At 31.5% G+C, this 18,473-nt stretch overlaps 2 protein-coding genes across 5 annotated transcripts in view; one reads left to right on the top strand and one right to left on the bottom strand.

Annotated features, from left to right (window-relative positions):
- The window catches only part of LOC130896933 (uncharacterized), a 37,573-nt gene that overhangs the window by 15,262 nt on the left and 3,838 nt on the right, over positions 1–18,473 (bottom strand). The window contains exon 1 of one of the 2 annotated variants that reach the window (XM_057805352.1): positions 15,040–15,234. The exons of the other annotated variant lie outside the window; for it this stretch is intronic. Within the exon in view, the coding sequence (XP_057661335.1) occupies positions 15,040–15,052 (13 nt within the window). The 5' untranslated portion in view covers positions 15,053–15,234. Of the gene's footprint in view, positions 1–15,039; positions 15,235–18,473 lie in introns of those variants that run through there. 2 annotated transcript variants of the gene reach the window in all.
- Positions 1–18,473, top strand: part of LOC130896930 (thyroid receptor-interacting protein 11) — a 56,072-nt gene that overhangs the window by 35,867 nt on the left and 1,732 nt on the right. For 2 of the 3 annotated variants that reach the window (XM_057805337.1, XM_057805339.1), the window contains 2 exons: positions 8,410–11,656; positions 13,411–13,614. In XM_057805337.1, coding sequence (XP_057661320.1) covers positions 8,410–11,656; positions 13,411–13,614 — 3,451 coding nt within the window. Of the gene's footprint in view, positions 1–4,409; positions 7,171–8,409; positions 11,657–13,410; positions 13,615–18,473 lie in introns of those variants that run through there. The other variant, XM_057805338.1, reaches the window with a different exon arrangement.

Raw genomic sequence — 18,473 nt, 5'->3', positions numbered from 1 at the left:
TTGCCGTATTTTTAATTATACCTCGTAATTGTTTTTCATCAGGTGGAATAAAATTCAAATGAGGAATTAAACAGCATAACTTATTCGAAAATTATATGCGAGTTACATTTAAGTAAAAACACAAAATGTAAAAGACGTTTTGTACTTAAAAATTAAAATTATACTCCAACAACTAAGGTGGGGACATTTACATATATGTTAAATGGTTTTCTTTGGATTTTTAAAAACGGATGTCTTCTTAGTGTAATTAAAAACTGTTTACTTCTATTCATTTCAATGTATGTTCAACACAAGCGTTGCAAGTTTGTACTGTATGTATGTGTGTATTAATGCTTGTAAGTACGAGAGTTGTCTGAAAAGTTTCATGTTCTTATGATCATAAGCTATATTTTCGATGGAACCCAATCTTCGTGATTGGGTCCTATTCATTCAACCAGCGATATGAAGTTTACCAAATGGTACTGGATGACCATTGAGGATACAGAGATTTATCCACAATATCACCATGACTAATATTCACGAATTGTACTTCAAATTGGTTGCTCAACCACCATATTTACCAGATCTGACTTTTTCCTCTTTGCGAACCTAAAAATATATGTTGAGAAACAAAAATGCCTTGTTCATTTGTTAGGTCGAAAATTTTTTAAAGTGAATTTGAGTGGTTACAATCTAATGAAAAAAAACCCTAAGGAAAATAACCCAACTCTACTGTGACATAACAACTTTCATTATAAATTGATAATACCATCTAGGAAAGGTAATTTCTAAAGTAATTAACTTACCGATAAGAGGACCTATAAAAAACTCATAAAATAAAAAAAAAATCGTGTATCAATAAACCAGTTTCACTAACTTATTCTGTTTTCTGATAACCGTAAACGATTTTGTGGATTATTAACTTTTCCTGGTTATTTTGTTGTCGGTATTCCTATAAAATGAAAAAAAAAATCTACCGTCTGACGTAATTTGCGCTTTTATTGATACTGAAAAAGCTTTTGACATATATATTTAAAGCTAACGGCTATACTGGTTTGTCTACAGTCACAATAGTAGTTAACGTTTGGCGCATGCGTGCTTTTTCTGTAGCAGCGCTAGTCTTGATAGCCTCGTATTGCGCATAGCATCGATGTTTCTCTGAATGACAACCGTTTTTAGCCAACCCTATCGACATTTATTACTGGCGCGCGCATGATCAGAACGAAATTCTGCAAATTAGTTGCAAACAGTCTCCTATGAAGGTGCTTCATTGCAAAAAAGTGTATGAAGCGATTCTATGCATTGTTGTTGAGTAAGGCTTTTTTTTTAAATCTGAATATTATCAATTTCTGCTCAAACTTCCTTATTTTAAACTTTCACGATCAACACAAGCTTCTTGGTGCTATATGTGGGACGTGGGGATCGAGATCTGTGACCTGAATGTCATTGTATATAAAGAGCTTGTTTCGAGTGATAATCATGACTATCTGCCAAGCTGTTGAAGAATATTTGTTTCTTCCATGTAAATCTTCTACCTAGATGTATTTAGTATCGTCTGTCTAATAGTCTTTAAGCCCAGATTTGTCATTTAAACTTAATTTGACGTATTTTTTTTGCACCACGTAACCATATGTTACGATATTTCAGTGCTATTTAATTTGTCCTTTTGTTTTTGTAAGTCACATTGTCTAACCTGACTGGTGTCTTCAAGAATAAAATAGTTGCTTCAACCCTCGTATAATTTTAGTCTCATAAAGGAGACTCTTAATTTAATTAGATTAGGATTCACGCAATTTCTAGAACGGCGTTATAGAAATAAATTAATTTACCAGGACATGAGGTGTCGTTCGTCGGATTATTAACCTTAATTAGTCCTTCTAATTATACTATTAACCGTTTAACGATAATCACGTAAATTATAAATATTGTAAGTTGATTCACAATTTGTTCGATCAAATATTTTCAATGTACATAAATGCATTTTGTTTGAATTTATTCAGGTTATACAAATATATGTTTTGATAATAAAAATTTCGTCATTTCCCATACTGGGAATACGTAAAACGAACCAATTTCAAATTTTTTATTAGTAGTTACTTTAACGTAATTATCCTAAATTTTTGTTTATATATTACAATCCACTAAAAAAAAAACAGCCAGGGCCGGTTCTGTGTGTAAATACCGCCCTTTTTTGAATGTATTTTTTACATTCTAAAAAAGTGCCTTTACTAATTTGATAAACCCAAAATTGTTAATTAATTTCTATTTATTTGGGGGGGGGGGGTGGGGGTGTTAGAGGAATTGTGCATGACTGCACCTGACATTTTCCTTATAGTTTAAAGAGAAACTAGAATTTTATAAAATTTATAAGAGATTCCATGGAGTGGTTACAATATTTTGAGCCTTTTGACTTCAAATACAACCATAAACGCGGCATATTTCTTTGACTTTGCGGCTCACACAGATTTAACACCCATCATATAGCGCCGATTTGGCCCCGTGCGATTATTTTTAATTCGCGGAGCTGAGAGCCATTCAACAGCGAAGATGACGTTAAACAGGCAAACATTTTGACTCAAATTGCATCAAATTTTTATAGAAACATAGAAACTTTAGTCAGACGTTCAGAAACGTGTGTGGGAATAATGGGATAATGGGATATTGAGAATTATTTTTTTTTTATTTATGACCTTTTTTTCTACGCAAGGCTTAGAACTCATGTACCGCCCTACGTATATGTATTTAAATATATATTTAACAACTTCCTTGAAAATCTAAGAGTTTGCTCTGTATACTTTCTGATTCCACTATCCTGTATTGACACACCGCGCCTAAAAAAACATATTAGCAATTTCCAACATCCTGTTCTGTAAAATTTTTGATAAGATAGATGAACAAATTATTATTCAAACAACTGTTCAAATATTGGTGATGAAAATTTTGCAGTTGGTGAAATTTCAGTTTTATATTCGTTATAAAATTATGGTCCACAAGCCCCTCGATGTAAGCAAGAAATTTTTCTCATATATATTAATTCATTCACTTGTTTTTCCAGTTTGAAGTTATTTGTTGTTAGTTGTTCCGTGTGCATTAGTGCCCTAACTCATAAATTAACAATTCGCTTGAAAAAATATGAATCGAACACGTCTTTTCAGCAAGGATAAGTTCGTAATAGCTTTTGTTGGGAAAGGAAAGTATATAAACCAATTTACTAGGTGGTAACCAATCAAAAATTAGTCGAAGGGTTAAAAGATTTAGGAAAACTACGAGGATGTATCGATATCTAATTAGCCTAGACCAGATCCATGCATAAACAAAACATTGCGTCACCATAGCAACGAACAATAAATTATTAGAAGTGTAAGTGTTAAGTTTGACGTCAAAAAAGTAAACCAGAGTTAAGCAATAAATTAAAAGAAAAAAGATGTCCACCGAAATTGTGAAAATCGAAAAATTGGAGCCATCATCAATTACCTGTATTTAAAAGGGTTTAGAGGTAAGCAGATTTACGAAGATATGATTAATACCCTTGGGGATCAATGACCATCGTATGCGACCGTGAAAAATTGGACTGCGAGCTTCAAAAGAGGTAAATTTTCCATTGAAGATGATGACCGATCGGGAAGGCCAGTTTCTGTGTCAATCCCCGAAAATTACCATGCAGTTCATGACATGATTTTATCAGACCATCGAATTCATCTTATGGACATGAAAAAAATTGTTGCAAAATGGATCCCCAGATGTTTGAATGTTGACCAAAATCGTGCATGGGTAGATGCATCGCGTTCGATCTGTGCTCGATTTGAAACCGAATTGTTACTATGGATGAGACTTGGGCACATTTCTACGATCCAGAAACAAAACAACAATCGTTGGAATGGCGACACTCTGGTTCTCCAAAACCTAAGAAGTTTCGTGTCGAAAAATCTGTTGGAAAAGTTCTTGCTTCAGTTTATTGGGATTGCCATCGAGTAATCATGATTGATTTTTTTGGATTTTCGACATTACTGACCACTCTACGGGAAAAAATTAAAGAGAAAAGACGCGAAAAGCTATACAAAGGTGTTTTGTTTTTGCAAGACAACGCCCCTGCAAAAAATTCGTGATTTAGGGTTTGAATTACTAGAACACCACCACATTTCTTTCCTTAACTGGAAAAGAGGTCGTAAATGTTCTTCCAACGAGGAGGTAATAAAAGCTGTGGAGGTCTGGTTGCGTAATAAAATATTTTGACATTGAAATTTTGTTTGGTTCTATAGTAGGCTAAGAATTTTTCAATATATCCTCGTAGAGCAAACATAGTCATGGCCAGAGAAGTCGAAACATCTTTTCTAACAGGTATTGAGAAACAGAAAGTATATTAATGTATGTCCCACAAAATATTTAACCGTAATATTTTTGTGGTAAGTATCTTAAATGAAACTTTTTGCTTTTTTTCGAGTGAAAATTATTGGTTTTCCACTTTGTGGGAGGTTCAGACAGACGTCAGGCTTAGGGATCTATCCAACCAAATTATAAATTCTTTTTTTATTTCCAACTTATAAGACTTTTAATACACATGACAAAATAAGCACTTGTTCAACTAATGTCAAGATAATAAACATTTTTTTGTTCACAAAGCCATAGTTGAGTAATCAACTCGAGATCTGTTGAAAATTTGTCCCCCGTAAATGAAACTTGGAGGTAAAGCAACAGGAAACAGTCGCTGGATGTCAGATCGGGTGTATACGGTGATTGGTCAAGCGATTCGAAATGCAATAGGTTAGTTTTATACATGGCGTTCACCGAAAGGGGTGAGAATGTGCTTATGCTTTAAATTTCTTCAAACACGATCGCTTTTTTGCCTCGAGCAGAAACTAAGTTAAAATTTTAGTGAGAATCTCTCTCAGAGAACCCAATTGATGATTGAAAAAGAGTAAAATATTTCTAGAAATAAAATTCGGGGATGTTATGGTGTATTCGATAACATTCCAGACTAATGGGGAATAATCTATAACACTATTTAATATTTATAGGGTTCCATGACCATTTATTCGAATTTGAGAACGTTTAATTTCAGTATATTTTAAAACAATACAAATATTTTTTTTAGTTTCGTCATTTTATTATTTCCGCCATGAATAATTCATTCAATAATATATGCCGCTAGCACTGGTCTACTTACGGGTTTTTTTTTGTATAGTGGTTTTGTTTGTATACATATTCATGGGGCTATATAAAAAAATTTATAGATACATCATAATACTATTTATACGGGTCACAGGAAATTCTTCGACCAAGTGTTAACTAAGGTTAAATATTTGTACCCTCGATTTTAGTGGAAATTACGACGGGCTCATAATCCGAGTAAATAATAACCGGCAGGAATTCAGGTACACGAAAACGCACCGCCGGTTAATAACACCGAGTATATGAAAGTAACCTAGTCAAGATTTTCAAAATTAATTTCACTTACATGTAATTGAATATTCGAATTAGATTTTCAAATACTTTTAAACGTCAGATTTATTTGAAATTTCGTATATTTATTAAGGACCGATGATAATATAACATTGTATTTGCCAGGATTACCAGGATAGCATATTATAGAATTTGTGGTCTATATAGTTTTTACCTACTTTAAAGAATTAAATGAATTCAAAATGTTACACATTTGTCCAAGGCCATCAACATTTTACTAATTCAGTACGGTTACGTCAGCATATACGGGAACCTTTACATTCGATTTTCCAATAACTTTGAGCTTAGATTAATCCAAATGAGCTTCTATCATTTCAGATGTAAGGCTTATAGGAGATGAATCAAAGGCTCCTTTCTCCACATCTGCTTCCATTCTTTTCCATCACGTTTTTTCCCTGTCATTTTTTTCTTCTATTCAGCTCGTCTTCGGTGTTATATAACAAATCACTCGATAAGTCGTGTGACTAACCAAGAAAACACATTTTTTTGCGAAAAATCGATTATATTCATCAATTTAATCTCCTTCAAGACTAATACAATCATTCCAACGCTTCTCTAAATTTTTTTGAGATCAGCAAATAGCCAGTAGTCACTGGGAGACAGATCTGGACTATACGGTGGATGAGGAAGCAATTCAAAATGTAATTCGTTCCATTTAACCACCGACTTGTGAATGGATGTTTTGTCTTGGCGAAACAGTGGTTTTTTCTTCAATATATGAGGCCGTGTTTCCTTGTTTTTTCATTCAAACTCTCCAACAACTCGTTATTGATTGTCTTTCCCTTTTAGAGATTGTCGATGAACAATATTTCATACGCATCCCAAAATATTGAAGCCATAACCTTCCCAGCTGACTGTTGTGCCCTTGGACGCTGTAGTCCACTCAAATGATGATCGTTTCGATTCCGGAGTGAAGTGATGGATCCATGTTTAATTCATTGTCACATATCGACGCAAAAAACCTGATTTATTACGTGTAAACACTGCTCAAAATCATCAACACGTTATTGCTGAGCTTGTACAGTATTAACACACGAAATTGTTCATAACTTCATAAACGTGAAATGGATGTGATAACGTTTTAAATTGGTTTCAAATTCAAATGTTATTCCTTGTTTTGTAGTATCTTGTTTCACTTATAATCATCTCATTTCTGTACTATGTATTTCGCTTTTTTGTTTCTGTTTACTTTTTGGCTAGAAACTGTGTATTAGTTTATCACTTATTCCAGTCAACCATATTGTGTTAATGTCATTTTGAACACTTCACTCTTTGAGAACAATGATATCAATTTTTTCGTCTAGCATCAACAACTTCTTACTTTGATTAACTATAAAATTATCTTTTATTTTTTTTTGTCCAAAAATTTATTTAGTACTCAAGCTTAGTCCATTTCAATGAACGGGATTTAAATGAATGAGACATTCTGTATATATCATATCATGGTTATGTTTACTTATTAACGGTTTCCTGTAGTTAACCTTACACTGTTTTCACTACAAAGTTAAATGTAGCATTGACTTATGTGTATGATAAGAAATTATTATCAAACGACTGTAGTTTATATTTGCATAATAATCAGCATTTTATACCAGACGTTAAAAAAAAAAAAAGTATTGGATTACTCTGTATAATATCCGATTGCGTTCGTAGTTTTCAGTTCACGTGTCGTCGTATATTTTCAATTTTCTCTCTGTGTTAGCAAATTGTCTAGAAATATACACCAAGCAGGTATTTTTTTTTAATAAAATAAAAATAAAATTTTAATAATTATATTGAAATAACGGGTTGCAATTCTAATTAATTTTTGGTAATATTTCCAATATTGGGGTGGGTAGATTTTAGATAGACCTGATATAATTTGTTTCCTCTGCACGGATTGAGTTGGGATGCTTTTGAATGACATGTGTGCTCGTATGGATTATATTTATTAAACTAATTATTGAAAATGGTCTAGTGAAACAATTGGACTTATGCGTCTGCATTATTCTTTTATGAGCGAATTCCCAGGATACAAGAAAACCGCCGAAAACCTGAAACAGTGAATTTAGGGATGTAGTAATTCATCTAATCTCCAGAAAGTTCACGGAAATGTCTCGGTAGATCATTACTATTAGCTGAAACTTGGTTGAGATAATTTCTTCTTGGGTTGTGATTCAAAACCAGTACTAATCACCTACCGGACATAATATATTCTAGGCAAGAAGATGTTATGAGGAAAACCCTGGGGGCAGTCTAACGAAGTCAGTGTGAAAGGCATTGTCACAGTCAATTGGGCAACAAGTGAACATCGATTTCTGAAAAACAGCTGTTGAGGCACATAAAATGTTGTTGATTGTTTTTTTAATCGGTTTCTTTGATAAAGATGGAATCTTCATCAGGAATTTTATCCTGTGGGACAAATAGTTAACGCCGTATTTTCCGAGGAAGTTTTGAAACGATTGTTCATCCATAATTGAACAGATCTGGGCAGTGGATTCTGCTTCACAATAATGCGCCTGCTCACTCTGCTATTTGAGCGTGAAAATTCTTGACTCAGAGTGATGTAACTGTTCCCCAATATCCCCGGCGGATTTATTTCTGTTTCCCCGTATAATGGAGATCATAAATGGAGAATATTTTACGGAAGTGTCGTCATCTAAGGACCTACGACATTCGTTTTGTAATTGATTCCGAAAGAGGCATTTTCTGACAGTTTTCAGAAGTTTTATAAACGTTGACACACGTATGTTATGTACAACGGCGACTACTTCGAATGCCAATAAAGATAGTTTATTTATTTGTATCTTTTATTTCGTTTGTTTTCCAACATCTTTCAGCGAACTTTTTAGACACACCTCGTATATATGTCAATGAAAATTATTCAAACTCCAAGTTGTGAATTTTTTAGTGTTTACTTTTCCATACTAAATTGTTTTTGTTATGAAAAATACAAATAAAAAATTTTCTATTTTCTCATTTTACTTATAGATCCAAGATGTTTCTCAACCAAACGGTTCTTGGGGTTGGACTACCACTGAAGAATTACTTGCCACTGAATCTACAGAATCTATATCAGACTTGAGGATGCAAATAGCCGATTTAAAAAATGAAAAATCGGATTTAATGGCAAAACTCGAACAACTCGATGCCGATAATCAAGAAAATTTGATCAATATAATGCAAATGAAGGAAAAATTGCAATACGAATTGAATGAATTGAACAATAACTATATTAGTGTTAAGGAAGAAAATAAAATTCTACTAGAAAAAGAAGAAAAGTTGAAAAATGAAGTACAACGTTTAGAACATCAAGGTGTGGCATCTGGTGAAGATTACGTACAAAAGTGTGAAGAGCTTACAGAAGTAAATCAGAAAATCAGTGATGAGCTGCAACAATTACGAAACGAACTAAATATTACAAAAAAATCAAATGAAACATTACAAAAATTGTTAAAAGACACTAAAAATACCGAAGAATTAGCCGAAAGAGAAAAACTGAAAAAAATAGAAAGCGAAAACAAACTACTATACTCCGAATTAAAAAAAGCGAACGAAGCTATATCTACATATGAAATAAAAAGTTTAGAAGATGAAGAAAACTACAATAAACTAGCAAGAATATTGGAAACATACGACAAACAAGTTAGTTGTTTGAAAAAAGAAATTGAAAACATTTCGAAATTGTACGAAGATGTCCAAATTAAACTCGCAAATAGTGAAGACACGTGTAAAAAACTGTGTGATGATAAAGAAGAAATGAAAACAGAATATAATAAAGAAATCTTGATATTAAAAGAAGAAATAGAAGAACATTTGAAAATAATAGACGAAACGACGAAGGAAAAACAAAATAACACAAAAGACAGAGTAGAAGTTCTTTTAAAAGAATTAGAAAGTTTCAAAATAGAAAATGAGAATCTTAAGAAACATAATGAAGAATTAGTTGTTAAGGCAACGGGAAGAATGGACATGGACTTGGAAAACGAATTAGAAGATATCCAAGAAGAACATGAAACGCGCTTGAATATATTGAGAGAAGAACTGGAGTTACTAAAACAACAGGAATCTAAAAATAGAACTGACGAATTGAAATTCGTAGAATTAGAAGAAGAAAAGCTATTATTACATAGGGAACTAAAAGACGTTCAAGACGAATTAGAAGCACTGAAGAAAAATCATAAAGCTAGTTTACAAGGACTCCATGATAAGTATGTAAATATAATTACAGAAAATATAAAAAAATTCCAGGAATGTGAAAAACCTTCAGATTTCCAATACTACATACAAGAAGATGATCCTCAAGTGGTTGAATTGAGTAAACACGTCGAAAGTATAATGAAAATTCTATTAGATTTCAAATGTAAATGTGCAGAGCTAGAAACAAGAATAATGGAATTGGCGGAAGAAAAAAATAGTATACTGGTTGAAAAGAATAGAGAAATAGAAAAACTTATACAAAATTCGGATGTATTGAGTCAAGAAATTTTAACCAAAACTCAGTCATTAAAAGAATTCGAAAACGAATGTAATGAAATGGCTAAAAATAACGAACTGCTCATTTCCGAATTGGAAACGTTGAAAAACAATCCAGTATTACAAACAATATCAGAATCTAACGAAGACAACATGATCTTATTGGAATCGCAACTAGAAAATGCTAATAAAAGAATAGAAGACTTGGAAAGGATAATTGATGATTTGGAAAGGAACCAAATAAGAAAAGATAGCCTTGAAGATACTAGCGATCCTGAAAATGCTGTAAAACAACTCGATATTACAGAAAAAGAAATTGACGATAAGAAAAAAGATTACGAAGAATTATTAAACAATTTCGATCAACTCCAAATAGACAACGACTATTTAAAGAAGGAATTCGAACGACTCAATGAACAATTAGAATTTTCTAACGAAGATAATAATGAGTTGAAAGGAAATTTAGAAAAATTAAAAAGTGATTACGAAAACACCGAATATCAATTGAGCGAGGTAAACATCAATTGCGAAGCATTAAAAGAAGAAATAGAAGAATACAAAACTAAATTAAAATCACTTCTAGCTGAAAATACATATTTAAAATTGCAAAACGAAGATAATTCAAGAAAATATTTAGATTTCGAAACCAAAATGAATGTATTAGAAGAAAAACTCGCAGAAGAAGATGATATTAAGAAGAATTATGAAAAGCAATTAGAAGTTGTAACGGAAAAATTGAAAAACGCAAAAATGGCAGAAACAAGTCTCAAGTTACAATATGAACAAAAGAGCAAAGAATTGGCAGCACAATTAGAAGAAAGATACAATCTAGAATTATCTTTAAACAAAATAAATGCCGATCTGGCAGAATTTCAAAACAATTTCGTCGAATTACAAAATACAAACGACAAGTTATTGTTAAAACAAAAAGAATTAGAAAACGATGTAGCCGAAAAAGAAGAAACTATAAAACGACTAGTAACAAATCAAACCGACAAACAAGATGACAACAATTTAAAATTAAAACTAGAACAAACCTCATTAGAAAACGCTAACCTACAAACTGAGTTATCACAAGTAAAGGCACAGCTAAAAGAAACTACAGATCAATGTACAAATTTAAAACAACAACTACAAGAAGTTACAAATTCCAGAAACGAATTAATCAACATGGTTACGATGAAACATCAAGAAAACGTAACTTACCATAACGAAATTCAAAGATTAAACCAAATAGTCACTACGGAAGTGGAGAAAAATAAAAAGTTTGAAGAGCAATTTAAACAATTACAATCTAACGATTCAGAAATAGAAAAATTGACGGATCAAAATAATTTTTTGAAAGAAAAATGCGAAGTTATAGCTAAGAATCTATTAGAAGAACAAGCTAAATCGCAACAATTGATAGCCGAACGGTCCGAGAGAGAAACGACGCTTCAAAAAAAAGTCGATAGACTTCAAGCGCATCTCATTGAATTAGAAGAGCATTATACGCAAGAACTTGTACAAACCGAGCAAAAGAACTCGCTTCTAGCGGCTAAACTTTCAGAAATGGAAGAAAGGGAGAAGAATTCCAGTACGATGTATACGTCGGTTAATATAAGGGCGAATCAACAAGTAGAATCGTTGCAGAGTCAATTGCAAGGGGTTATCACCGAGAGGGATTCTTTGAGGAAGCAGATTTCTGACGCCGAAGACGAAAATTCTAAACAAGCGGCCGCGTTGGCTAATCTACAGTTCGTTCTAGAACAATTCAGAAAAGGTGAGTATAAATATATGAGTATGGAGACGTAGGTATCCAAACTAACGTATGTAACAAACGTTTTCGGGAAAAATTTGTTCCTTTCGATTTAATTCTAAATAACAAAGATTTTATGTTTGAATTTTCGTCAAATTTCGTTTTTTTTTTTCAACCTCCGATCGCTCCGTGCAAACGCTACGCATACACATTCAAACGTCAATCGGCGTTGTGTTACAGCCACGTAAACATGTCCCGTCAAGTATGAATTTCAAAGTGTGATTCACGAGTGAATGGATGATGGAAGTTTAAAGATGGCCGGACGAGGACGCAAATCTGTCGTTTTAGACTCGCAGATTTCGAGGTTCCCACATGACCATCAATCGAGAACTGAAGAGAAAGGGAGTTGAACATCGGAAAAGGAAAAAATCTCCAAAATATACTGAAGATCAGTTGCTGCCGCGCACTAAGAAGACGTCAATTCATAGAAAACAGAGTTGGGATCGCGGATGATGAAAAAATTTCACTTTATAACATTCAGAAATTAAAGGAAAAGATCGATCTTATGACGTGAAATGTAAATCCAAAAAGAAATTTGAAGATAAACTTTCGGTCTGATGTGACATTTACGAAGCAGGCATATCACGTCATACAGGGAGATGTTTTCCAAAATTGCCGTTTAGAGCATTTTAAACATATATTTTGAGAAGTATTTTCGATTTTTACTACAGACTTCATATCTTTATATAAGTTCTGGATGGCCTTTGTGAGAGTATGACTAATGTATTCTCAAAAGCTATTTTGTTTTGGATATTCGCTTTCTGAAGGAACTAAAATGGTAGAGTGCAGAAAGCTAGCAGATACAACGCGAGATTGTAAATCAGAGATCACTAATTGGGCAACTGTTTAAGATGGTAAAGATGGTAATCAAACCAGCCAGAACAAGAAAAACTTCAAGAAAGCGCTCAAAGAATTGTTTGTGTAACTGGTTTAATTGTCAGACAGTAGATATCACATTTTCTAAATAAGAACTGAATCATCCACGTACTTGATTGGGGTTGATGGGGTCTTAAGGCGTAATATGGACACTCCTGAGACAATATAAATGTCTTATTAGCTCCGTTGAAAATATTTTAGATAGTAAAACTTTTCTATTGATTACATTATTTCATTTTTCTAATAAAATATTGGACATGGACAATGAATAGTTTTAAAACCACTCAGTTTATGTTTCTACAAGCATATAAAACCGTTGATGTTAGAACTAACTCAAAAAAAAAAACAATTTACACTTTCTCACCTTCTCTTAGATAAGAATTAAAACATGTACACACACTTCGACGATAAACCAATACGAATAAAACTTCATAAAACCCGCTTATTATAAAAGTACAATAAAATGTTATCTTTATAATCAGCCTCTCATAAAACGTACCATTTTTCGATATATTTTTCTAAAATAGGGTGAACCTTTTAGTGAAGCTAATGTGAAAACAGTTAAAAAATATATTTACGTGGTAAGATTTAATAAAATAAAAATTATATAACAACTATGAACAACTTCTGCATAAATTAAAAATAAAACTAATTCAGATTCGACTTTGATTTTGTAGTAAAATTAATTCGAAATTATGTTGAACTTTTTTAAAAAAATCTAAATTTACTTTCCCAAATAATTTTTAACGAACTAATAGAACATTAATCCTATTACCAACTGTGCCACAATATACACTTAGGGATATGTATATGAAATTAAAGAAAAAATGATGCTTTTATAGATAAAGAGAAAGATGTAATGCAAGAAACTGAACGAATTCGACGACATATTAATACTGAGAAACAAATACAAGAAGAGCTTCGAAAAGAAATAGCTAATCTCAAGTCACAGCTGGAAGAACGTACGCAAGGTCTATTAGCAGCTTCGAGGATATCAGATCAGCTGGAAGTATCAAAAAAAACTATTAATGGATTGAAAGATGAAGGTAAGTTGATAGTTTTTTCTACCAGCTTGTTTTTATTTTAATGAAATTGATGATGAGAATATGAAATCTGATTTTTGAAATTTCTGGTAATACCGTTTTTATGCAACTCACCCTAATGAGTGGTTATTGTGTTAACGAAGAAGATGAAACAATTTTCTTCTTTTTTAAATATATATCCGAGGAACAGGATGAGCTTCTTACTTAGAAAATGGTTAATAAATCTAAGGAGCTAGCAGTGAAAAGTGGGCAAAATCAAACAAATTTTACTGGAGAATTTGTTGCTAAAGTAGATTGTTCCAGTTGATTCCTCAGCATCATTTTGTTGCTAATGGATTTTACTATAATAACTGACTATAGATCCAACAACCAATCATGTATTTTTGAAAAAATATCCCAAACTGTTATTGCTGGTTCTATAGGAAATCATTACAGTAAAATGCATATGAAACAAAGTCCATATGATCCCAAAGTAATTTAAAATGTCTGCCAATCTAATAAATTTCAATTTTACTATAATAATTGTCTGTAGATCCAGCTACAGAAAATACACAAAAAAGCGACTGTCTTATTGACAAAAATATCCCAAACTATTGTTTCTGAATCTGCGGGAAATGGTTATAGTAAAATGGATGAGCAGCACAGCTCCATATGATCCAAAAGTAATTTGAAATGTGTACCAATCTAATAAATTTCAGTTTTGGAATATTTTTCACAAAAAAACAGTAATTTGATAATAATGAATCCATAAAAGTGAAGTTGGTATTAATCTAATTTTTAAGGAATCTTTAGGAACAACCAACCGAATGAATTCCTAAACAACTTCGTACATATCAAGTTCAAAATGAGTATAAATACTCTGTATAACCCTAATATTCTTTTTAACAATGAATTTTTAATTGCGAGAGGGCAATTCTCAAGAAAAACTAATTGAAAATAACTTATTTGTAGATTTCATCTTCTCATCTATTATATTGTACTAATTATCATGAAAAGTAACTATTTTGTCAGTTTTTTCAGTTTCATATCCAATGGTTGTCCGTGAAATATCAGCTGGTAATTCTGGGTAGATTGTGATCCCAGAATATCAGCGGATATTGTCATGAACTGCTATTTCAACTACACACATAACTGCATTGTTACATTTTTTTTTTTCATTTATCTTGGTATTGGTAACTATATATTTTTCATTTGATTTCCTTTGCATATAATAAGTTTTTAGTTGCAAGACGTTATCAAAGTTGAAACTATTTCTAAATCCAGTAATACAATCATTTTTTTCAATTGGAAATCTTATTACTATTTTACATTAGAAATACTGAAAATAGATTCAGTTTTGATCCGCCTCATTACGCCTTAATATTTCTGTAACTGTTTTTAGAAAAGAACGAAACAAAGCCACTGTTATGAAGTAAACTTTCTACTCACCCCGAAAATTCATATTTAATTAGCAGCTAATAATTTTCACTACATACAAAGTGTAAAAGTATACATTTTATCTATAAATACCGAAAGTTCCAAAACATATAAAAAATAAATATCAGTAATCCAAAATAAAACACAGACATTTATTATTCTTGACATTCAAGCAACCGATTTGGTAATGAACCTGTCTGATTATTAACGTTGCGTTTAAGTTTGAGGTTATAAATTGTGTCTCAGTGTATAACGTAACGTTGCCGTGGAAAAATATTAATTTTTTGATCGATGATTCAAATGTGAAGTTTTGCGATAATTACAGTGTTTTTTTTTTTTATTTCAAGAAATTTAAAATAAATATTTAAAAGGACTAGATCAAACAAAAACAATTGTTTTCAACGAAATTCGAAACAGTGTATTAGTATTTCAATATTATTACCTAATATAATGTTATCAAATGTATTATTTTGGCATATGAGTTTGTTAATTTTTTTTGAGAAATGTTGAGATGTCGAACATTGGCTCTGTAGCGTCTCTTTTTCAGTCAATCTATATATTTCCACATAAATTTTAGCTGTATGTTCCATTTATATAACAAATTTTCTGTTTATTTACTAATAAATACTTATTAAATTGGCTTATTATGTTGATATGGGATGTTTTTAATAATTGTGCCAAAATGTAATAACACGTTCAAAGTATTTTTTCAGTTTACAAGTAATTACACTACTTTACATAGTTTTTATACCCCAAATAATATTTTTCAATTATTGTTTGATTATGCAACAGAATTACAGTATGTTTAAATGGTCAAAAATGGAAAAAAATAGTGATAATAATAAAAATATTTAAATATTACTTCAGAGTGATGATTTTTTCTTATAGAAATAGAATTTAATGAGTCTATAATTTATTTTGCTGACTTCTTACTTTCTGGATGAACGATTAGTTGTCTTATTTTGAGCTTATTGGCCAATTTAATCAAGTCTTCTGTCATCTACGGTTCCTATTGTAATATTTATTTATTTAAATACATGTACAAAAAAAAATTGTGAAAATAAAAATATTAAAATTGTCTTTTGCACTATTTTTTAATTTTGATGATTTTCTCTTAAGAAGTGGCTCCAAGGAGGAGGCGGGGAGCAGTAGTTGCAATATTTGGGAAATATTTTTTTAACAAGAAAATTTCAAACATAAAAACTTGAATCATGAGTTTTTCCAAGATCCTATTTATGTCTAACTTTATTATTGATAAATGAATACTTCAGTCTGAGTATTTTAAGGTTAAGTATTGATATTTAACGTATTCTTCACTGAGACCCTCAGACCATGTATCCCCTCCGAGAATAAATACTACAGCCCCCCTGTTTCCCTTATAGTTATGGATTATTAGTGTTTCGATCACTGTTTCCATGTCTTACTTTGGGTTAATCGGCCAATTTTTTTGGTCTTCCATCTTTAACTGTTTCTATTATATTTTTTAGTTTTTGAGTATCTTTTTGTACATGGTGTAATAGATTTTTGGTCTATTGTTGAGATTTGTAAACTAGTGTAATTAGAAGAATTACTTGTGTGAGGTTAATAAAATGGCGGTATTCACTTCTATAGCATCAACTCACTTTATTTTGGTTAAGATAATTTTCAAAAGTAAAAACATTAATCATAATGTAAACCCAAAATGACTTTGAGGATTGTTAAAAAATAATAATTGAAAAAATGATCAAATTTAAGTGGTGAGTTTTGCTAAAATTTTCGGTGTAACAAGAAACGTCTTTCAAATAGTGCTTGTAACATGGGATTTTTTTTTCAGCACCAATACAGTACCAAGCACTTTTTATTTAAAAATCAGCACTGTTTTGCACGCTTTGCCTACGTTTTTTTAATCTCATTTGGTAACTGTGAGGTAGTTTCAATCCCCAGGTACTGAATGGGATATACAAAATGTAGTGTTTGAGTCACCATTTTTTTTTTTTTAGTTGTTGCCAGTCTGCACCTGTCTTTTTATATTTTATAACTGTTTTTTCTTTGTCCGTAATTTTTAGTGAGCTTTTGGTGTTGTTTTTATTTGTTTTATATTTATAGAAAAGTCTTTTTTTGATATTGAACTAGATAAATTTCATTTAATGGTGTAATTCAGCTTCAAATCAAGATTATGAAACAAAAATCCTAATAATTTGTAGGAAAAGTTTCAAAGGAAAATATTACTCATAAAATCGTGTTCTAAGGTTTCTTAGAAAAGCTCAAAATAATTTTACTGCAAGGATGTAGAATTTACAAAAGAAAGACAATTCTATACTTATGTTTGTTATAATATTTATTATTTCTAATTTTTTTATTCAACAAATATTATTTCCAGTTTTAGTTTTTGAATGTGGACGGCATGAAGAGCATGGCATTTTTGAAATAGAAAGTATAGGGAGTGAGTATTACATCAGGTACTGGTAAAGTTGTGAAAATACCAGTCCCTGGGTAACACTTGTTTTCTTGCTTTTCAGGATCATCTTCCAAAATTGTATGTTAATTCAATATGATTTTTTTTACTTCAACTTTATAATAACTATCACAAAAACTGTTTAACAAAGTATAAACTTGTAAAAAGACATTGATTCTTCATTTTCTAATCATTCTACGAAACCATAATTTCTTCGTAAAATTATAAAAAGATGTATTGTTTTGTTTCTTATTATGATTGACCTATTAATATGTTCAATTTTACAATTTGAATGAAAATCAAACACTTGAGTTAAAGACATGTTTGTATATTGAAATACCAATTCTTTCCTCTGCCAAAATTACCACTTAATTTTGTTTGCTCTATCAAATGCTATGTTAATAAATATACTGTTAGCTACCACTACATCAGAATCACAATTAAACTACCTACACAGCTGCATCCATTCTTTTCTATCTAATTTTTTTTTCCTTCTAATCAGCTCTTCTTTGGTGTTCCTTTTCGTGTGTTATTTAACACATCACTCATTAAATCTTGTGACCAACTAGGAAAACACTATTTTGTCAAAAATCGATCATAATCTCCTTTAAGAGCAATAAAATCATTCTAGCACCATCCCTAACTTCTCGATGATGTTCTTGTAGTAGAATTTGTCTTTTCCCTCAAAATATGCTTCAACTTCAGCAATTGCTTCTTCATCGGAGCTGAATTTTCTACCGGCGAGCATTTTTTTTGAGATAAGCGAATAACCAATAGTCACTGGGGGGCCAGATCTGGATCATACGGTGGTTGAGGAAGCAATTCCAAGTATAATTCGTTCAATTTAACCACCGACTTGTGAATGGATGTTTTGTCTTGGTAAAACAGTAGTTTTACATATGAGGTCGTTTTCCATTAATTTTTGCATCCAAATGATCCAAAAATTCGCTATTGATTGTCTCAACCTTTTGGAGATGATAGTTTTGATTACGGACTGAAGTGATGAATCCAT

Source organism: Diorhabda carinulata, chromosome 8 (genome assembly GCF_026250575.1).
Source record: "Diorhabda carinulata isolate Delta chromosome 8, icDioCari1.1, whole genome shotgun sequence".
NCBI lineage: Eukaryota > Metazoa > Arthropoda > Insecta > Coleoptera > Chrysomelidae > Diorhabda > Diorhabda carinulata.
Note: the sequence above shows the minus strand (reverse complement) of the source record. Positions and strands in the feature narration are given on the sequence as shown.